At 44.3% G+C, this 23,466-nt stretch overlaps 1 protein-coding gene across 2 annotated transcripts in view; it reads right to left on the bottom strand.

Annotated features, from left to right (window-relative positions):
- Window positions 1-23,466, bottom strand: part of Zmat4 (zinc finger matrin-type 4) — a 373,453-nt gene that overhangs the window by 292,632 nt on the left and 57,355 nt on the right. For both annotated transcript variants that reach the window (XM_076913915.1, XM_034520977.3), the window contains exon 2: window positions 3,332-3,437. In XM_076913915.1, the coding sequence (XP_076770030.1) occupies window positions 3,332-3,433 (102 nt within the window). In that variant the 5' untranslated portion in view covers window positions 3,434-3,437. The remainder of the gene's footprint in view (window positions 1-3,331; window positions 3,438-23,466) is intronic.

Below are 23,466 nucleotides of genomic sequence, written 5' to 3'. Positions count from 1 at the left end.
CCATAATAAATGAGGAGATTAAATAGTAATAAAAAGCCTTCCAGTAAAAAAAAAAAAAACAGTCCAAGACGGATTCACAGCATAATTCTACCAGACCTTCAAGTATCTACAACCAACCCTTCTTAAACTATTCAAAAAGAAAGAAAGAGAGGGGGGAGGGAGGCAAGGAGAGAGAAAGGAAGGAAGGAAAAGAAAAAAGAAAGGAAAGAAGGAAAGAAGGAAGGAAAACAACACAAGAAAGAAAGAAAGGAAAAAAGGAAGAAAGAAAGAAAGAAAGAAAGAAAGAAAGAAAGAAAGAAAGAAAGAAAGGAAGGAAGGAAGAAAGAAAGAAAGGAAGGAAGGAAGGAAGGAAGAAAGAAAGAAAGGCAGGAAGAAAGAAAGACAGGAAGAAAGAAAAAAGAGGAAGGGAGGGAGGGAGGGAGGAAGGAAGGAAGGAAAGAAGGAAGGAAGGAAGGAAGGAAGGAAGGAAGGAAGGAAGGAAGGAAGGAAGGAAGTGAGTGAGTATTCTCAAACTCCTACAAAGTCCATGTAACTCTAATACCAAAACCAGGCAAAAGCACAATGAAAATGAAAAATCACAAGCCAATAACCCTGATGAACACAAACTCAAAAGTGCTAGAAAAAAATACTTACAAAAGGAGTACAGACATAATAAAAACAAGATTATCCACCATGATCCAAGTTGTTTATCTCTGGAATACAGGCATTATTTAAACACACACTAGTAAATAATTGTAATAAACCACCTAAATGGACTGAACTACACAAAGACCATTTCTAACACTGGTTCTGCATCCCTCCAGTATCTAACACTAGTGCTACCAGTCACATAGAGATACACAGTGATGATCACTGACATGCTCCTATAGCAAAGCAGGGCTGTTACCAGCCTGGACTGAAGAAATGAGCCACACTGAAGGGAGCACTGAGTGTCACTGCAACAGCAATCTCAATGAGCAGAGTGAAATTTCTATCTCATTGAGAAACACACTCAACAGTTCAGTTCAGCAGAGGTTGTCTATGGAGCTGAAGGCAGACCAATAGAATACCAGTTTTCAAATAGTCCTCAGTGGTTTGGGGCACATTACTGTGTAGGTAGGTGTCCCAAACAAAGGGGCAAGAGAGACAAGAAACAGAGGAATCCTAGGACCTGCCTCTGCCAGTTCTCTTCTGCCTTGGCCTCTCTGCAGCCAGAATACTTAGGCTGTATCTGATAGAAGGAAGGCAAAAGGCAGACAAGCAGAAGGCATCGCTCGGTGCCCACCCACAATCACTGGGAATGCATTTAACGTTGCTGGGCCGAGTGTGACACTGCTGACGGGGATCTATTGACTGCTTCATTTTTCCTAACTTGTGTGTGCTACATTCAATTAACACGTACCGTAAACAATTAGATTACACCACAGCAAGAGTCCAGCACATCAATAAGAGAACCCGAGATCAAAATAACTATACCTCTAGTCAAGCTGCTGAGATGCTTTGTTGTTTTCTTGTTAGTTTATTTTAAGGCTTTGTTGTCTTAAATACTGTGGTATTAGCTCTCTGGTTCCGCCAACAGCACAGGACTGAGCAGCGTCTCCAGCGTGCTTAGGAAAGAGACCCACCCACCTCACAAGGCTAAGAATACCAATAATTAAATAAAATATATATTAAATATATATATTTATATATGTCATATATATGCCGATATTGTTCAGGAACTAGGGATGAGCAAATAAGGGAAATAGCTTCTATCCTCAAACATCATGAACAATGGTTAAAAGTTAAAACAAAAAAGGCTTAATACAAAGGGTGTACAATTTCAGAACAGGGAAAGCTTCCCTGCTCTTCAGTGGCATTTCATAGTGACAGTGCTTATGTGCTTCTGAACAGTAGCCACACAGATCAGAGAGTTTGTTATTTCCAAAACAGTGAATTTATTCCCTATAAACAAATTCACTTTTTGCCACTTCCAGTACTCACTTTCCTCTTGACAAAAGAATAATGTGTCAGCCTCCAGGTCTGTAATTTCCACACAAATTAAAATCAAAAGCGTGGGGTGGGGGGAGAGATGGGGGTGGAGTGGAGGGAGGGTCCAGAAAGTTACAAAAAAGCAAAATTTAAATTTGCCATAAGCAGACACTATGCAAATGAGGTGAGGTAGGTGTTAGGAGTGAGGTAGGTGTAAGAGATTGTTGAAAAGATACAGGAGGACATGCATAGGTTCTCAGTAAATATCACACCGTTTTTAACCCCTGGGGTTTCAGGAACCAATGCCCTGTGGAATGGCAGGAATGGGCAACTCTCCTGACTTTTTTCCACAGATGTCGATTTTACAGATGTTCAAAGAGCATGCCTGCTCACTATCATCAAAGCACTGCATCGAGGGAGTTCACAGCAATAAAAAAAAAAAAAAAAAAAAAAAAAAAAAATGCATGCTTGACACACTCAGCTTCCAAAGCATTTCCACGAGCACTATTAAAGGTTGCATTCAGTTATCACAAAACCCCATGAGGAAGGCGGGGTCATGAGTGTGTTGTCATTGTTATTATTTCTGTGGTGCATAGAGAAGCCTGGGGCCCAGAGGTATTCAGCGAGGGAGTGACAACTGGCACTTATTAGGCTTATCGGACGAAAATCATTGCTGGCTAAGCCTTGTAACCCAAGCGTCCTTACAAGTCACTACACCTGAAAATCTCTATTCCCACAGCTCTGTGCTCTTTAGAAACCAGAATACACAATACTCAGTGTCTTGGGATCCCAGCTCTCTGTCCTTCCCTCCCACCTCCTCATTCCTCCCTGGGACATTCTCTGCTGCTGATACAGGATCAAAGTCCTCCCCTGCAAAAGATCACAATGCCCTTCTGGAGTATTTGGGGTTTAAAACTTGCTTGTGATTGCAGGAGACTCCTACATGCTGATGAACACTTAGGGCACTGACCACTGGGAAGGATATCTGAAGAGGAAGCGTCTTTATTCCTGCTGAGAACCAAGTTTCCCTGTGTGACTAGCAAGGGCCTTTGAGCCTGCCTTCACTGGTATGTCTGACTGACATGTATCCCTCACAGAGAAAGCAAGGGAAGGAAGCCCACATGGTTCCTATAGTAAGAAAAACACATTAAAAATATCAATGTTAAATAAATAAATAAATAAATAAATAAATAAATAGTCTTGGAAGTAGCCAAAGCTCAGAATAATGTCCCCAACCTTTACTCCCTATTTTCAGTAAACACAGTCATGACCTGACTCACACTATGCAGGCTTACAATGTACAGCTCTGAAAACTCCCCATGAGTAAGCATCCTCAAGTCCCATAGCAGGATCGCAGTTGGTTGAGCAAGGCTCTCCTTACCTCATAATGGGCCACCCGCTGGGACTCGGATATCAGTTGTGCACTGCACACCTTGCAGTAACTGTCTGTAAATAAATCCTGATCGATATCGGAGGACTTCATCAGGCTAAAGAAAAGTCAACAGAAAAAAAAAGAAGAAGAAGAAAGGGAGTCTGTTACTCTGATAACGATAATGGAGAACACTAAAAGATGTGAAAAGACGGGGTATCAGTAGCTAGTGTGCTGATTCACAAGGTAGAACATCTAAACCCCAGTGTTACCATACCAACTAACCTCGATAATGAGGAGTTGGTCATTTGCCTATGACAACCCAACAGAGGTGCTAGAACCTTAAAAGATAGAATCCATCTTAATGTTCCTGTTTAAATAAGCCAGATTTGTAACTACTGTTTTTCTGTGACAGAATAATTAATACGTGTGATATAGATTAACAAAGTATCGCAAAGTACCCAATTCATGCAACAAGAGCAAATAAGTCAAAAGCATTCTGATACATCCTCACCCTAGAGATAAGATATGGGTTACAAATCCAAATTCAGAAGTGAACAGACATGTATGCACACAGCAGAGAACTTGTCTTTAAATATGTGGAGTGCACGTTCAGAAACGATAGGTCACTGTTTTGTAATAACTTTCTGTTGAAATGTTTTTATAATGAACTTATTTTTTTAATCAAGGGGCAAATTATCACGGGAGCTTTCTATGCAATATTAAATGTGGTTTGAATTCAGTGGCTGCACTTGAAAACAATCAGGATGCAACCTTCCTTCTAACCTCACATCTTGAAACACAAGGAGGATCTTGTCATGCATGCCGCCTCTATATTTAGGGATTTCAGAGTCCACTAAACCATCTTAGCCGCCTCACACCACAACTGAATAAACAGTAAATAAATATATCCTCTACTTCCGACCTGCCATGAGAATGCTGCAGCCTAAGTCCTCATGCCTGCAGAAGTGTTAAGAGGCAACAAATAAAGCCTATACCAGACTGCATCAGAGACAGGCAAGAGGGTCTCCACCTGTGGACCCACTGTGTGCAAGATGGGTTCATCCTACTCTAGTGCCCTCCTCTGACCTTCTGGACTGTCCAAAACTTCATTCATTACTGTTCAGTGGTATGACCTAACTGGCTCCCTTTTCCAAAGGAGGCAGCTCCATCACAGGACCCCAACTGCCGCTGTGTGGTGTGTGTGAACCACTCAACTGCCTATGTTTTGGTTCATCTCACAAATACTACGGAGATCATAGTAGATTTTTACTTGTTGAAAACTGCAGTGAGTCAAAGAGGGCAATATCTTAAAAGTGCTAAATATAAAACTTTAATCATGTTTTCAAATACCTGGAACAACCAATAATGACTGCAGATCCCGTAGACTATTGAGTCTTAGAGCCGAAGTGGAGCTACATTTTCTGGAAGTATTTGTCCCTAGAAAATGGTTATTTAGCTTGAAGCCCACCTTTTGCCATAGGCGAAGGTTTACTCCACACCATACACAATGTAATCTGTCTTAGGGAGGGTGCAATCTTCATGTCTGGGTTGAATACAAATCTACCCTGCTGTAGCTTTCATGCATTAATTCTCTCTTAGGCCCAACGAAGAATTGTCCTTTTTTATGACATACCCACACTTGAATTTCTGAAGAAAAATCCTTTGTGTCTCTTTCTGAGTCCTGCCCTTCCCCATAACCTTTTGTGTGATTTCAGCCTGATCCATCTTCAAGAGCAGTGCCAGAGAAACAAGGAGGCCCCAGAAATGGTCTAACAGGGAAAAGCAGACCCTACCAGCAGCATAGCCTCGGTCGTAATCTTTATTCTCATCCCAGAATGAGAATGGTGGCGATAACTTTTGAGAACAAGGAGAACTGTGCAACAGAACATGACGACAGTCTAGTGGTAAGTGAGAGTGTACATCTTTAAGCCAAGTTCCTGTAAGTGGCTGCGTTTAAGGGTTATCATGCTCTCTGCTATTTTTAATAAAGAAGCACATGAAGATAGATTCATGGGTGACCTGCTTAATAAGAATCTCTGAGCTCCCTGCACACTCCTTCCTCATCACACGGCCAACTGCGGGAATCAAGCACTGTGAAAGGATATTCAGGTGCACGCTGGACTGAGCAGAGCGCGTGGGAGTCTGTGTCTCAGGAAAGCAGCTGTGCGGCAGAAATAGCTTTAAAGGCAGAACATAAAATGTGTAGACTACCAAAAAAAATCTCAAAAGAAGAGAAAATATGGCTTTTCCCATCATCTTATGTAAGAATATTGATTTGAGCAAGTCTGTGTGCACTGGAACAGGCAATGAAGACCCTTGTGGGGCTGAGGCGTGAGTGAAATACCTGAAGGCAGTAAGTATTAGTGGGTGGCCATTGCTGGACAAGCGCCAGTCTGGCCTGAGCGGAGAACTCCTTCTGTGCAGGTCATTCTAGACAAGGAAGAGATCCCATTTGTGACTCAAAGACTAGAATTCTCAAGAAGGAAAGCTACCATCTGGTCCCCTCCTCTGGCTTATTTGAAAAGCTCTCAGCTTCACTGTTCTTCAGAACGTAACAGGTAGAAGTGAGAGAGAAAAGCAAAACAAACTTCCCTTCTTAGCCTTGTCCACTATGCTAACTGGCCATGTTTCCTATAGCAATTGAGAGAGCAACGGAGCCATCAAGTCCTCCATAGGCAGAGCCACAGTGTGAGGACCTCCCATCAGGAATGCACAAGGTCCTCGGGCATTCTTGGAAAAAAGAAAAAAAAAAAAAAAAAAAGACAACCATAGCAGAATGGAGGAGTCTAATTTCCTCTAATTGAAAAAAAAAAAAGTTTCATCTTTGCTGCTTAGCCAATAGCACATATCAAAAGCCATCACCAGGGACTCTAGTGACCTAAATTATCTTCAACATTCACCCAGGATGGTGCCATCCCCAGGAGACCCAGAGCAGAGGAGCAGGCCATATGCAAATCTAGTCAGATGACTTTGCTGTCCCAACTTTATTCTAGGAGAACCAGGTGTATGAAATTGACAGTATAAGAGTGTAAGAGTTGGATGCAGAATTGGGCAATATATATATATATTCAAATTTTATATGAATTCAAAATTTGAATACATGAGATTTGAAAAGCAAGAGCTAGTGTATAGTGTGTGTGTGTGTGTGTGTGTGTGTGTGTGTGTGTGTGTGTGTGTGTGAATCTCCCAGCATCCCCTCACTATATATTCCTGGCCGGCCCAGAACTGGCTATATAGACCAGGGTGCCCTTAAATGTACAGGCCATCTCTGCCTCCCAGGTACTGGAATTAAAGGCATGTACCACTATATAATAGTCACTGGGACACTAATATGTGTGGAGCAGAGTAATGACAGTAAGCACAATCCTTGGTTCCAAATCCTCAACACACACACACACACACACACACACACACACACACACACACACACACACACTACAGTCCCTCGAGCAAAGAACTGAAAAAAAAAACCATTGGTGAAAAGTGCTAGCCTGCTTAAGATGACAAGACAGATTATCAAGGAACTCTCCAAAGAGGTTGGATGAGACATGAAGTCTGGATGATGAGTAAGATAAGGATAGAGGGAAACAGGTCCAGACTCTGTCACTTCTTTCCCCTGACACAAAAGAAGACCTGCTTATCAATGGGCATAAGAATCAATAGGCATAAGAATGCATTTGAAGGACTAACTGTGGACACCACGGAATAAAATGGAAGCAAAGACCGCTAAGAAATGGATAGAGAAGAAACCCAGGGGGGACTGGGAGACTGTCAGGAGAACCTGACAACAGTCAAGTTCTAAATGTATCTCTGGGGGCACAAAAAGGCCTTTCCAGGGCCCTTGGATACAGCTTTCTTCTGGACTTCTTAACAGCGGACTGAAGGACCACTGGCTGAAACCATTATGGGCTCCATGAGAAGGACAAATACGGTTCTCTCCTCTTCATGACTGATAGTGTGAAAATAAAGGTGACTCAAGAGACCTTGAAAGCCACATGAGGCTCCTGAGAGGAGCAAGTCATTATCTCCCACGCTGATTTTGTGGCTCACCAGCCAGAGTGTCCAGCCAGTTTAATATGTTTTCTGTGCTCTGGTCTCTTCATCTGTGAAAAGGGGAGGGGATGAGTCTCACTGGGATGCTATGGAAATCAGAAGTAGAGTTGGTAAAATATCAGACCAGAGTGGCAGATGGCAGACCCTTAAGAAGCCAATGTTCTGACCATGGTTAGCAGTGTTACCAATTCTGATGTTGTGCTTTGGGAGTAACTAAATATTTAAGAAGAGAAATAAACAGAACCTCGTTGGAGGCTGAGCAGGACGATGACAGACCCAGTGTGCTGAAATCATAGTTCCTACTGCCATTCTGTTACCTGGACCATCCCCAGATGAAACATAGCTGGCAACCCCTCCTGCCAGCTGATACCCAGGCTTGGAGCCTGTGAAGACCCCACACTCCAGAAAGGTCTACAATCTATTTTTATCACTGCAAGTGCCAAACCTCACTGAGGGGACTTGATTTGAATTTGTCCCCCTCTCTCCAATTTCTGCTCTTCTCCCTGAAGCCTGCTCCCTAGGGGCCATAGAAGGAAGCATACATAATCCACGGCTTGGCAGCAAGCCCTACACACCAGGAATGTTAGCCCACAACTTATTGCTGTGTCTGATCCAAGGTGTCTGAATAGCCATTGCTCCCTTGGGAGTGGGGAGCATCAACAACACCCCAGTTCTTTGAGGGAAGAAGCCCTGAAGGTCTCCACTGTGTGGTCATTGCTCTACCATTAGCTATGGCAGCCACCAGCCTAAAGCTCATCCAGGAGGTTAATAGGCCACCTTCTGCCCACACTCTCCTTTCAGTGGCCATTTAATGCCAGGATTTAAGACTTGTGCCATTCTCAACCTAAGACCCCCCACAGGTATCACAGAGGCTGCTCGGTGAACTCTTCAGATCCACAGATCCACTGTTGCAGCTCCAAGTGCACTCCTAACAAACAGCACATGACTCTGCAAACTCTCACGATCTGAGAGTAAAGATTTTGCCTGGAGCTTCCCCCTATACCAGCTCTGCGAAAGCCTTATTTTCTCCATGAAAATGCTAAGACTTGGGGCTGATTAACTTGCCTGAAGGTTCCTGAGTCTCCAACATGACAGTCAGTGATTCGGGCCAAAGTTGACTCCTCTGTCCACAGATACATCTCCTAGCTGGGCTGCCTTTCTCCACTCTGTGTGCTCCTTAGTCTATGCTATGGTTCCTCTGTCCAGGACCATAAAAAGTCTTTGAAAGCCCAGGACAGATGCCTGAGGGGCCATTTCCAATGGCAGTGCCTAGACTTCCCTTTCTTGACCTGAACAGAGCTATGATTTGCCACCATCTTATAGATATTCTACATCCATGTTTTTATCCACACGATTTCAGGCATGGATACCATGACCACCTTCAGATTAGGTACCCACTACTATTTTCAATTTAGCCCGATCCTTTGAGGAACTATGGCATTCCATACCCAAGCCAACCTTCTGATCCAGTCTGGCAGCTCTGCCCCTCTCTGCCATATGTCCTTCCGTCCCACCATGAAATAACTAAGCAGCTCTCAGCATCTCTGGCCTCTGCTTCCCAGTATTCCCACACAGACAACCTGAGCTTTTATCTCCTGCAATGGTTTCCCTAAGAGTGCTTTCAAATAAAATGCACCTTCCACATTTAACAATCAGTTATAACCCCAAAGCACTTACAAGTTTTTTTTTTTCTTCTCTGGTTTATTGGTATTAAAACTTTGCTAAGAAAGTCAAAGGGGGATGTCGGAAAGACAACTGGCCCATCTACAGCACAAAACAAATAAGCCTTAGATTGTTCTTCTGTTGTCCCTTTTGGCTTCTATTCCCTGAACCCTGATCCTATCTATCTCCAGTGCTCTCTAGCTATTCCTGTTTTTCACCTTCTTCATCATCTTCTTCCAGGTCTCTGTCACTATGGTCTTCTCCACTAGCTTACCTACCAACAAAGACAAAAAGAATTGGAAGACAGACAGATAGCTTCAAAATACAGGTCAGTGGTGCTCCCCCACAGGCACCCAAAAGCCTCTGATGATGGCTCTGTCCTGTCTTCATTGCATCTCCCTCCAAGCCAAGAAGATGATGCAGTGATGCAGGGATGGTTGCCGTGGCAGCAGACTTAGCAGGGAAGAAAAAAAAAAAAACCAAACAGCCAAAAACATTAATCCAGAAATGAAAGTAGGTTCCGAAATCCAGCCAGAGAGCAGGGTAGCAAGCAAACAGCAGCAGGAGCAGAACAGGTAAAGATGTCTGTGCTGGGGTTTCCCAAAAAAGATCTCCCAGAGTGCCTTTGTGCAGGGTGAAGGTCAAAGATATGATCATCTTGAAGAACTTTTGGGATTCTGTGCTTCTCCAAATTACAGCCATCCTTCTGCCCAGGTGGCCTAATGTTCCAATAAAAGAGTCTGGTAGTTCATACCCTCACCACCCATCAACCACAGACACCCACAAGTTCTGTTTCCTGCCCTGATGAGAGCCCCCCATTCCTACCCCCACACTTTCCCTTGCTCTGTGTCAACAGCAGAGCAAAACTGACTCACACCATTTGAGTAATTGCTCCTTAAGGGCACCGCTCTCTTCCCTTGTAAGACTAGGCTCTGTGGTTCCTGACTCACAGGCTCGTGCCACTGCTGGCAATAGAACCACATCTGTCAGCTTCTCTCCTATGTGCACAGAACCACATCTGTCAGCCTCTCTCCTATGTGCACAGCCTGACCCAGTGGCATCTGGGAAGGAAGACATCATCATACTGTCACCTTGCAGGACAGTGGCACTCTGGCCACACTTGGATGCAAGCCACAGTGCTTGCAGCAGGTGCCTGGCCCCCACCCACTTCTCCTCTCGGGTTCCTTTCCCTTTGAATGGACAAGTTTAAACTGCACATCCCACAGGGTGTCAGCAGCATTGGTGCTGAGCAGGGAAGCCACAGCTTCGGCCTTTCTATGTAGTTCTTTGTAAATCTCTTAGGAATCTCATGCCACTTGCCAAACGTCATCTACCAAAGTCTCAGACATGCCACGGCCTCGTAGATTGCCCCTCTATTCATCACTCAGTATCCACCTGCCTGGCACTGCTTGGATCTCAAGTTTACTGTACTGTTGGTGAATCTCTACGAATCTGATCTCATAGAGAAGATCCCTGTCGTAGAACCAAACATACACCATACTACACCAACAGACAGGCTCTCTCTCTCTCTCTCTCTCTCTCTCTCTCTCTCTCTCTCTCCCTCCCTCCACATCAATAAAAGATTCACACCAGCTGAGGCAAAAAGCTCCCTACAGTCCCAACACCATCTGTGCCATTTGAGTATCTCTTCTTGCCCTATATATTCTGGCCAAGATGATGTCAATACTAGAAGTCTCCCTCCACCTAACAATAAGACTAGGCTGCAAGCAAGTACCAGAAGCAAAAAGGCCTGGTAGAGATAAATAAATAAATAAATAAATAAATAGCCCTCTGTCTAGGGTTCTAGAAGATACATAACATCAATTTTGGGAATAGCCCGATGGGTCCAGTAATAACAAATATGTCTGTGCCCAGATGATGAGCCTAGCAAGATGATGGAGCTATTGTCAGGAAAAACTATGTTTTCTTCTGCAAGACACTGCTGGATAAACCCCAGCACTTTCATCAGTTGGATGGACAAAAGGTAGAGAACTTGGGTTTTCAGTTCCTTTTTCATATCACGTCAGAGTCAAACCAGAGCCAACACCATACATGGAAAGACAGACGGAAACAATGAAACAGAAAGCTCCTAAGCCCAGGAGGACGGTACAGGTAGGGGAGGGAAAAGTGAGAGAGTGAAGCACAGTCCTGTTTGTCATTCATTACATCAAACCAATGCCACACACATTTTAGAGAGTCTGATCCTACCCGCCGCCACTCAAATGAGGAAGAGATGGCACAGTGGTCAGGTGCATACACTGCTCCTCAGGAGGCCCATAGGCTGATTTTGCAACATTCATGTTGGTCAGATCTTAGCCACCTTTAACTCCAATTCTAGGAGTTTCTGACATCCATAGTCACTTGCACCCGTGTGTGCACACATATAGACTTTAAAATAAAATAATAATAAACAACAATAATAATAAACCTTAAAGCAAGACAAAAAATCATTATGGATCCATCAAGTTCTAAAGGAAGCTGGTGAATGTTCAGAGTGGATTTCTTCAGCCAAAAAAAAAAAAAAAAAAAAAAAAAAAAAAAAAAATTTGTAGCACTTCTTTTCAATGTTGGCTACAAGTCTTCAAACTTACAGTTTATAAATAAGCAAGCATTCCTTTACTGTAAGTTATTTGCATGCTTTTTAAAGACAGGGCTTCCCCTGTCTTCAATGCAGCAATCATGTAGATGGCAGCACCTGCATCCAAAGGTGACATAAGGCAGCGTCAACAACCATTGCTTGGCTTTGGCCCCAGGTTGCATGGCTACTGCATGGGTAGCCAGCCAGTCAGCCAGACTCGGTTTCTCCTCCATGACAGCATGCTAACTTAATGTGACTTTTTCAAGGAATCTAAGCTGCCAGGCCCTGATTTGTCTCATCACCTTTCTTCTGGGCACCAGCAAACTTGTAGGACATCGAAAGTGGCCAAAATGCCACTTGAATTTAAATTTTAATTAATCATTAACTTTTTAATTATTGAACTAATTAACTCCATCCAGTAACTAAAATATGTCAGTGAGAGGGGAAAGGACTGGCTACCTGTCAAGAAGCCAGTCCTTTTTTCAGAGCTCACCGTCTGTGCTATCCGTTAAAGAGAGCTTCCATTCAAGTCCGAGAGTCGGTTTGAGGTCTCGTGACACATCCTGCTTTGGCATGCAGCAAGTGGTGAAAATGTTGGTGGCTTAGAGAATTCAGCCACCATGGGAATTAGGCATGTAAAGGTTACTGTGTACATATTGTGCTCATGAATAATCAGTGAGGAGACCAGTGACAGCAAGAATGTCAGGCTATCTTAAGTACTGTGCAAGGTGTAGACACGGGATCTTTCATACAATTTTAACAAGATAGCTTGAAAGCTAAGCATTATCCTACAAACCCAACAACCCTACTCACACTTTACAGGGGAAAAAGATCTTGCGTATGTGCAATGTGGGGCAGGTAAAGTATGAGGATGGCACATTCTTCAAATAGCAAGATGTGTGCACCTCACATATGCACAGAAAGTAGATAAATAAACAGAAAAAATGGCTGCATAAACACAACACATCAAGACAGCAGAATATGGATGAACCATGGCCCCCTGATAATCACATGAAAAGAAAGTACAAAGAGTACGCACACAAGACATTTTTAAGCCATAGGACATGCATCCTGGTAAAATGCAACTTGGAAAATGTTTGGGAATAGTTAAGCATAGGACACAAGATGATGGTACCTCAAGTGGAAGAGGAAGAAAAGTAGGACAAGAAAGAACCAGATAGCTATGGGTAAGATGCTGCCAAGTCCAATCCTTGCTTCAGAAGATGCCCTGTGGGTGTTCATTCTGCTATTACAGATGGTAAATGGTGAAAGTGATAATCTGATGACAGAGATGACAGATAAATAGACACATAGACAGATGGATGGATGAATGGATGGATAGATGATGGATGGATAGATGGATAGATGGATGGATTGATGGATGGATGGATGGATGGATGGATGGATGGATGGATGGATGGCACGCAGGCATATAGATGCCAGAAGATACGTGATAAAAGACAGATAGACACCACATATAAGCCAATGAGGGCAGGACTATCTGGAAATGAAGCATCTATATTCTATGTCACAGATAGCTTTTTCTTTGGTTCAGTCTCCAGTTGAAAAAGATTAGAGTCCCCTCTTGTATCCAAAGTACCATATGGCTAATCTCTGTGGACAAATGATGTGTATACTTCTAGGCCTGGACGTAAAGGTTCAGTGCACACTGAAATCTGGTCTCTCCCTCTTGAACAAGATGGATACTGTCACCTTGATAAACCAGAAAGCCTGTATTCAAGAACACATGGGCACTGAAGACCTGAACACAGACTAGAATCTCAGGTTACAAGTTCTTGATATGAATCTTTGATGTCCTCAGTCACTTTATTTCCAGGACTTGTCTGGCATTGCCTTAACTATATTTCAATGATTAGCTTCATATGACTGAAAAAGTTATACAGACATGTACCTTTTACCTGGGCAAGTATCTTATAAGTCTTGTGAGGGAGAAAAAAACCCATAGACTTTTTGAGGTTTTCCACTCTATAAATTAGACTGTTACACTTGCCCTGTGCTCGGCACAACAGAGGGGCCGGCCATGATCTCAGTGTGACTGCTCCCTCACAGCAGAAGCAATGCAGTCCATGACTATCTAGAGTCTAAAATAAATTTATAGAAACACAAGGCATCGTTTTAGGTCCTGAAGTCTGTAACTGGTGCACTGACCAAAAAATGGGGTTCAGGTCCTGGAGGTTCTTTAAAAATACTGCTCTTTCTCTCTGCCTTTAAACAAATCTGTCTCACTATCTCTGGCAGGACCATGCTTCTGTCTTCTGAAATCTACTTTGATATCATACGAGGGGGCAAACCGAGCAGATGGTCATGACCACTGGGATGCCAGGTAATGACCAAGTGCTTCACATCAGAGTGGCTGGGTCTTGTCACCTCGCCAAAAATGACAGCTTGGCTGTCTGGCAACAGCCCTGATGTTGGGAAGAGAACACACATCTCTCCAGTCAGTTCTTAATTTATTTATACTTTGTAATCCACCCCCTATCCTGCCCCCATTCATTCTTCTCTCCTTAACAGCCAAGATGAATGGCAACTAGGCAGCTTCTTGGAAGGGAGACTGAGATGGTCTTTATTTATTCCCTGGCTGGGTTGCTCCAGCCCAGGCTTTGGGGCAGACCAAGCACGTCCATATGGGCTGGCAATGACCTCTGTTGCCCATGCTTACTTACCATCACTCTGGTCTCTAGCTTGGCAGAGAATTGCCAATGCCCCCTCCCCTGCTGCCCACCTACCAGCAGCAGACTCACCTTTCAAGCTAATGCCACCTCTATGCTCCCTCTTCTCCACGCCCCCCTTTTGAAAGGGTGGGAGGGTCTGCTCTTATGGACAGCTAGCAGGCAAAGAGAAGAAGGAGGCCTGGCTGGCAGATGAAGGTCAGATGAAAAGGTGGTAAGACAAACAAAGAGGAGCGGGACACTCCATTCATATCTGAACATCTTGTTGTGTCTGAGCATCCTGGAGATAGAATGAGGCCATCCCAAGGTATAGACAAGTTTTAAAACACCGTGTCATTACATAGGGCCTGGGGGATCATCTAATCCAATCCCTTCAGATTAAGAAAAAATACAAAATGATGTGATACCCAATGTCCCCCATGTAGGTAAAAAGGAAAATGGGGATAATTACCCCCATTAGTATTCTTTTCCTACAACTCACTTCCAACTCTTAGCTGTTTCCTTTAGAGAGCCATTTGGCCAGGAAAGAACAACACCCACCATTTTTAACTCTTGGTAGACAATGCATGTCTGACCAACCAGTGATGACACCAGCATAACCTACAAGAACCTTCCTCCTGACCACATCCAAAGGTGCCTGACAACCCGGATGCAAACAGGGGTCTTATCTCACGTGCAACATCCTATTTACAAAGGTCAAGCTCAGGCATCTGTGACATGTGACCACATTTGTGACACCATTCAGCAGATAGAAGTACAGATTGCATTCAAAAGAGAGTACCAGCTGCAATTATTCCTGTTTCTCACTGACCAAACATAGCATCATGTCCCCAAGTCAATAGTCTCTGACTTGCTGACCAAGTAACCAGGACCAACTGTAAAATGAAGACTGGGAACATGGAAATGCAGCAGTCTAGGTACCACCTCAAGGAAGAACTTGCCCCAATTACTGGGAACATGGGTAGCATTCAGCCTTGGCAGTCAGCCCTTCAGGACCAGCATCTGCTGCAGAGAGATGATTAGTCACTCACTGTCACTCCTGCCTTGGGGTCATAGCCACCAGCTGGGGGCACAAAGAAAAAGAATTCCAATCTTTGCTGCTCATAGTAGGCCAACACCAAGAGGCCACCTCAGCTGCAAACTCCAAACAGGGCCAACTAAAGTCCCTGTACTGAAGTCCAGCTTCTCCCTGCCTCACCGTATTCTGCTCCTGCCCTCCACAGTTGTTCCTCTCCACGAGAGCATCCCTAGCAAGTGCCCTGAGCACCAAGCTCTCAGGAGTCTGTTTCCTGGCAAGCCCTAACTGTGGCATGCCTTACTGCTGCCCCTTTATGAGGCAGACCTTACACAGTAAGCCCACACAGAACTCTGCCTCGATAGTGACCGACGATTCACTATATTCTACGGCCAGAGACTGAATCAATTCCCAGAGCCCATCAACTCCAGAAGTTCTTGAACCTATTCACAAAATAGCATTTATGTGATTGGGGGAAATGAATTGTTTCTGGTGAAGCTGTATCCTGGGATACCTTCAATACTGCTTAATAATATGCTAGCGTTGAGTCCCAATTCCTGTTCTTTTGAACACACAATACAGATACTATCTACCATCTGACTTGAACTGATGCTTCTGAGTTCCATAATGTCAAAGAAGTCATATTTCAGTAACACTTCCTACCCACTGCTAAAAATATTTTTTCTTCCCACACAACTATTCCTAATGAGATATTCCAAGCCACCTGGCACCCGAGGGAGTTCCTTGGCTAATTTACCCAGGAGTCCCATGAAAGAGAAAATTGTACACTACAGTACCCCCACTTGAATCTGGTATCCGAGGACAGAAAGAGCAGCAACCCTACAGATTATTCTTCCCTAAAACAAAAGCTATCCCTTGAGGTGTCATATGACCATAGACAGTCAAGCTCAATGTAGTTCATCACATGTTTGTGAAATGAATATACTCACAGGAGAGCGGGCTTAGGTGCAGGTTGGCTTTGTCCTAGGATCCCCGCTGCTCCTGGGCTTCTTGTGAGAAGAAGCCTGAAGCCTGAACAACTTCTACAGATGTAGAAATGAGGTGAGCTCAGCTTGTCACCAGCCATCCGCTGCTCTTGCCTCAGTCCCCTCTGTAGCTTGTGCATGGTGCATGTGTATCTCTCATCGTTCAGCTGATCCCAGTACCAGGAAGTACTTCCCGGGGACACTCTTTCTAATTGCCCCAGAGCTGGTTAAGGCTCCTTTCCCGGTCTCTCTAGCACCTTACAACACCCTTGTCTAAAAGTCCTAATGAGTTCTTGGAAGGGTGAGTTGACTTGCCCAAGTACTGTGAGCCCCTGAAGAGGCAGGAACTGCTGCTAATCTTTGTTCTCAGTGAGCAGCTTCAAGTAATAAAACTAAGGGCACCGGTAATGAAGTAACAAAAATAACAAGCACTTGGTAGAGTCAATGGTGGCGGCATGGAACTGTTTCCTTTCTGTTCTTTCGCGAAGCCTCATCCTGAAACATTGTTGCAAGCAGCCCAACGGGTGTTCATCTAGAAAGCAACTCAAGAGCACAGCCGCACAGCAGTGGCCTTCCGGGACAGCCCGCAGCACACACTGACTTGTCTACCCATACCAGTACCACAGACAGCGTAAAGTACCAGGCTGTAACTAGAAGATGATGCCTCTGCAGTTGGGTGAAAACTGAAAGAGCAATCAACATGAGGCCTTCCCTCCACTACTGCGATGGCCCTGCATACTGAGTCTTTACTAGAGCTGCAAGTTAGAGTAAGGGAGGGAGCAGATGTGGCTATTGTTGGAATAGAAGCAGCAAGAAACTGGATGAGCTCACCAACACTTCCCCTTGCCTCCTAGTGTGCCTGCCTCTCTTCTAACAGATGTCACTCATGGCCTTGGAGCAGCTGTACCTCCATTCAGAATATGCCTGTGGTACTAGGAAGATGCTGCTGAAAGCTCATCTCTCTACAGTCATCATGTACTCAATAGCTGATGTTGAATTGTATGAATTTTATCTCCCAGAACTTGTGGTTGAAAACTCCTTTGGAAGTACAGCTACAGCAGTGTGAATGCTAGGAGTCTCGGTAGACCCAAATATTTGAATATGCGGTTCCCAGTTGGTGAAACTATTTAGAAAGGATGGAAAGTGTGATCTTATTGGAGGAGGTGTGCCACTGGGCTGGGCGTTGGGGTTTCAAAAGATGTTGCTATTCCCAGTGTGCTCTCAGCTTCCCGTTTGGGGATCAGGATGTGGCCTCTTAGCTGCTGCTCCAGTGACATGCCTGTTGGCCTTCTGCCATGTATCCCACCATGATGGAGATGGGCTCCTGTCCCTCTGAAACTGTAACCCCAACTAAAGGCTTCCTTTTATAAGTTGGTTTGGTCATGTCATTTTATGACAGCAATTTAAAAGTAACAAAGATGAGAAAGTCCTGGAGGGATATAGAAGACAAAATCCTACAGGACCAGGGTGAACCCCGATCCAATATAACTATAAGGAAACTAGTACTTAAACACAACTAGCATGTGAGGGTGGAAGTCATGTGACGTGTGATGTGGGGGGTGGGGAACAACAGAGGCAGACAGGAAGTTGCATTGACAAAGTAAATAAATTCAAGGATTGCTTGCTGTCACCAGTTAAAGTTAAAAGGATGTCCCTCTGGAGTCCTCAGAAAGGCATTGATCTTAAGACTTAGATTGTCAGTGTCAAGACTTCATAAATATCCAGAAATGAATCTGTATTTTGCTAAGTCACCCTCTGCATGGTACCTTTATTACAGCCGCTGTAGGAAAAAAAATATAACGAACCCCCATTTGATGCTGCTTTCTCTAGGTCTGAGAAATGAATGTTCTTCATCCTGACAATACTGGAAGGTAGATGAAAAACTACCTCACACAACCAATTAAAGCTTAGTATAAACCCACAGAATTATCACAAAGTAGTCAAAGATTCAAATCCATGTCTCCCATCTTCAAATCCAAAATCACACCACACCTGTGACATCACATCGTTATCGAGGCGTTTGATTCGAGGTTCTCCTAGAACTTATTAAAATATTCCTTTTATCTTTCTTCCCACTTACCAAAAGACAGAATCGAGACTCTGACTACATTCCTATGTAAGAGCCAGGAAGGGCAGAGCCAGCCATAGCTGCAGCCACTAGCCTACCCATCCCATATCCTGCCTTGGTTGCCATGCCTGCTTTTGGGCTTCAACAAAAGTAGTTCTTCAAAACTGGCTTCACCTGCCAGGGTCATAAAGGGAGCTCAAAAGCAATTAGGTTCTTTTAATCACTTAATTCCACTTTAAATCTCTTCAGGAAGAAAGCAATAATTACAGATCTCTGATCTGACTGGTCCTTGGCTGGTCTTCAATCAACTGCATTTCTTCAAGGTATTATAAAACACTTTTAAAACAGTCTCCTCGTGATTGCATCCCTGAATTTCAAGTCCTTGGCAAAGGGGCAAGGCCAGGACGAAGCTTGGGTTTCCTTCATCTCCCTTATGCATGCAGCCGAACTGACCCAGTGTCACACAATGCTATGACCTGTATCAAAAATCTAAAGCAGTACCAAGCTAGTGATCCTATAGCATCCAGCCACATATCAAAGGTCCCAGACACACACACAACTCAGCACTGCATGGGTCAGAGACTCAGCCGCTGTACCCTGTGTTCAGCTCGGTATGAAGTGTCATTTGTATGCTGGGGATAAGATGGATTAGGAAGAGGCTGAGGGAAAGACATAGGAAATATTGCTTTCTCTGGGAGCAAAGAGCTGATGAAGAACATGGCCCCTTCTCCACCTGTTGAGCTAATCCTTCCTGTGATCTTCCCAAAACAGCAACACTAAGTCCTAACTATTTCCAACTTCTAACTCCATGTGCTTCTCAGCACTCCTCCAACCTTCTACACACACAATAGTGATTCTACTACCTATGAAACACCAGATGGATGCGAGCTCCCAAGCACCATACCTGAAATTATGCCTTCTCTTGTGCCAGGAGGATTTGGTGCCTTCAAGTCATGAGTGTGTTTTGTCAATAGGAACGGCTCAAACCACACCCACCTCAACAGAAACCAGTAAAATCAAAAGTACTTGAATGAGTGTGGGGTTAGCTAAGTTCTGTTGGGACAACTGGGGAACGTGGAAAAGTAGAGGCAGCAGGGTCGTGTCCGTGCTTTTAGGATCTGTCCATAGCATCTTCCCCTCTACATGGTGGTGAACATCCAGAACACGCAGAACTGGAAATGCATCCATTCAGCAAAAACCCAGCCAAAAAAATCCTGGGTATTTTCCTTAGCCCAGCCAAGGAACTCTAAAAAAGTGCTTAAATATTCCGTGACTGACCAAGACTTGGAGAGCAGAAGAGAAGCCTGTTCTGTTTGCTTTCTGAATTGAGCTAAATGAAGCAATAGCTCACTGTGTATGACAACCGATGTTATGCATTACAGGATAAAGGATGCTGAGGAAGCTGGTCAGATGTTATTTCTGATGGTTCCAGATGTTAGGATCTGCACATATGACTGAGCAAAAAAAAAAACAACTTTCATCAGCAATGTAGGTGGGCTTCATCCAATCTGCTGAAGAAAGGCAGGGTAAGAACTTGGGCACTAATGCATCGGTATGAGTAGAAATAACAAGGTTCCTACAAGTCAGAGAAGCTTACCTTTCGCTCCTTGAGCTGAGACATTCATCTTCCCCTGCCCTGAGAACTTATCTGCGTGTAAATATTATTGAGTACGTAGGGCGTGGGGGGTTACAAGCTTTTGCTTTACATGAATCAGCAGAAGAAACTGAGGTCTAAAAACAACGACATGACTTCTAGGGATATAGTAGGGAGTTTGCTAAGCATGGTAGTTTGAGTGAGATGTCTCCCATAGTCTTGGGCACCACTTGTATCCTTGGTCCCCAGATGGATGGTGATGCTTGAGGAGTCTTCAGAGGTACAGTATATCACTGTATCATGTTAAGAGTTCGGAGATTTGCATCATTTCAAGTTTACTCTCTTGGTTTCTTTCCTGCTTGCAATTGAAGACGTGAGCTCTCACCTGCTACTGCCACCATGCCTGACAACCATCACGCTTCCCTGCCATGCCCATGATGGGCTCTAATCTCTCTAGAACTGTGAGCCAAAAATAAACCCTTCTTTCTATACGTTTCTTCAGTCAAAGGTGTTTTATCACAGCAGTACAAAAGTAATAACCACAGCATGCAAGAAGCCAGGATTTCAATCTCCAACCCTAGGGGAAATGATTTCCCTAATGTTGCATGGCCTGAGGAAGAGTCAGGGTAAGAACTTGAGCACCAATGCATTGGTATGAATAGAAATAACTAGGTGCCTCGAGAATGGAAGGTTTACCTCAAGCCCCTCAGCTTTACCAACTATGCATAATCAACAAGTTAAAAGCATGACACTGACTGAGCTCTCTGACTGTTGGGAGACACAATCCCAGTTCGCATGATTGCAGGGGCTGAGTGGGCCTCTGCACTCAATACCAAGCAGCAATAATTCCCACTTGAAAGCCTTTACAGCCTCACCTTCCAATTAGCTCAGTGCCCCGATTTCCACGTGACTGAGATCTCTAAGAGAAACGTGTGCATGCCTTGGGTCTGCTCCCAGATCAATACCGCCAAACAGCTCCAAAAAGCAAATTCTAAATGCATCTTCATTATTATTTTCGAAAGCTTTGTTTCCTCCAGAGGAAAACACTCTCATTTTAAGACTTGACAGACTGTAGATCACCCAAGGAAGAGGACAAAAAGTTGAAACTTATTAATGGGCATCTCTAGGCAATTAAAAAAAAAAAAATGCCTCCCTCTGGTACCCAGTCTTGTCGGATGCTGCAGGCCAGTTGATGGCTTTTCTGTTTCTGAAAGATAATGCAGCCTTCAGTGCAGTTGCTAAAATGGTCCATCAACCAGCAGGTTGTGGCAGCCTCCTGAAAACACACCAATATCCTGTGATTCCAGCAACAGCCAGATACTTGATTAACTTTACACGAGTTAGTTCTCACATAGCGAGAGCCCCAAGAGACAACTGAGGGAACATGGCCAAATCTGTGTTCACTGTCCCAAGGAACTACAAAAGCCTGTCAGGAAATGGTTCAAACTCACAAGTAAGTGCATTTGCTGGTTTAAATAATAGATAGATAGATAGATAGATAGATAGATAGATAGATAGATAGATAGATAGATAGATAGATAGATGCAAACCAACAGCTCTTGGAAAAGGCAGTGAGAGAGTCCAAATGCCTTCACCAGACAAAACCAAGCATCAATTAGGACCCACCCCAAATGTCCAGAAAAGAACCAGCCAGCGGACAGATGGGCTCTGAGCAGGAAGCAAGACTCTTTGTCTAAGAACCTTGAAATTCCTAGATTTGGATTCTAGCCTTTTGCAGACTCACAGAGAGCAACTCCACGAGAGCCGTCCTGAGGCATGAGGAGAATGAGCAGCCAGATCTGTCAACGTTTCACTAAATGGTCTGCAGAGCAGCCAACCTTGGAGAGTGACTGTTTGTGAACCTTGCTCTGAATGGGCTCCCCAAATAACACTCGTTTTTCTTTCCTCACTGTCTTTAGAACTTCTCCCTTCTGCCCCATTTTCCCCACCCTCATGCCCTACTTTCCTATGCAATCTGCCCTCAGCCTGAAGAAAGACTGGTGGTGCGGTTTCCACACTCCTTCCTGGATGCCCTAGAAGATGCCTGGAGATGGTGGAGATGGCTTTACTTGGGTAAGGATACAGACAAGGCTGCGGCACTCTGACCAGCTTGGCTGTGGAGTCTGTAATTAACACTCTGGGTGTTTGATAGCCTGCTCAATGCAGAGTAATTAAAAGCACTGCATTGCTTCCTTTTGCACTTCCTGTGATAAACAGCAGCATGCTGGAGCAGTGAGAGATTCCATCTCACTGTCCCAAGGCTTCCTCACCCTCAGGAGAGACTGCACTGAAGGAAGGAGAGGGTAGGCAGGTAGGACACACCCTAGACTCTGGGAAGAGTTGGAGGGTGAGCACAAACAGGGCTCTGGCAGTTTCCCCTCCACTGTTTGAAGCAGAAGGCCCAGAGTGGATTTTATAAGAAATTCTACAAGTGTGAGTTCACGCTATTCTCTGCCTTTAAAGGACACCCCACCCTCCCAAGCCCTGTGATACAGAAGTGGGAACAATCCAGTCCCCAAGGACAACACAGCTTTGCTAAGTTTCAGCATCTCTGTCATCACACTGGGGCATCTGGAGGTTTAAACAGCCTTGTGTCTAAGACAAAGCTCTCCCAACTGCAAAAGGCTGTAGGTTCTTGGGTTACCCGTGCCTCCATGAGACAGAATAGTGAAAGAACAAATCGGCTTGCTCCCGAAGCAATTTGACCCTGAAATTATAGCAAGGAGCACGGAGGAAAGACTGGAAAGGGACCACACAGGAAGACAAAGGTGCTCCAGGGAAAGTTCCAGTCCCCCTCCAGGTGCTCCTGTGTGCCTCAGGCAGTCCACTGACAAGGCATAGCTCCATGCAGGCAAAATGTCCTCCCCTAATCACTTGCTGGAATTATGTCATCTTTTCTGGAATTCAGTTGTGAAGGAAACAAAAATGGAATATAGACATCACCTCTGCCCTGGGCATTTTCCCTGGCCTCACCGATATGCGGCTCCATAACTGCATCCAGGATGCATGGCTGAATCTGCAACCATCAAGCCAGTGTCCACAGGGCTTTGACAAGAAACCCAGAAGCCAGCTCTATTAGACAGTCCAAAAGCCCTGGCCTACCTGCCAATTATGTGAGATCATTCCCAAAGCACACATGACACGGCCTCTAATTTTAAGCCAAGAACCATTCTTCGGCAAGAGAAACTCCATGATTCAGTGTGTCTTTCTCTATCCCCCTTCCACTGGCTGGCTAGGGAAAAGATGTTGCTCCAATGGAGGAGAATGAAATCTCTATGACTACGCTAACCAGGAAGATCGGTTTCTGATAACTAAAAGGAACTCTTGGAAGTACATAATTCTGCCTCCAAGCTGCACTGGACCACAAGAGCACAATCCTGAGGCTGTGAGAGTAGCTCCAAAGTGCAGAACTCTACTAATGTAGTATAGTTGTACATACTGTGTATATAATTTGTATAGTTGTACATACTGTATATATAATTTGTATAGTTGTACATA

Source organism: Arvicanthis niloticus, chromosome 16 (genome assembly GCF_011762505.2).
Source record: "Arvicanthis niloticus isolate mArvNil1 chromosome 16, mArvNil1.pat.X, whole genome shotgun sequence".
NCBI lineage: Eukaryota > Metazoa > Chordata > Mammalia > Rodentia > Muridae > Arvicanthis > Arvicanthis niloticus.
This window is presented reverse-complemented; position numbering and strand designations above follow the sequence as displayed.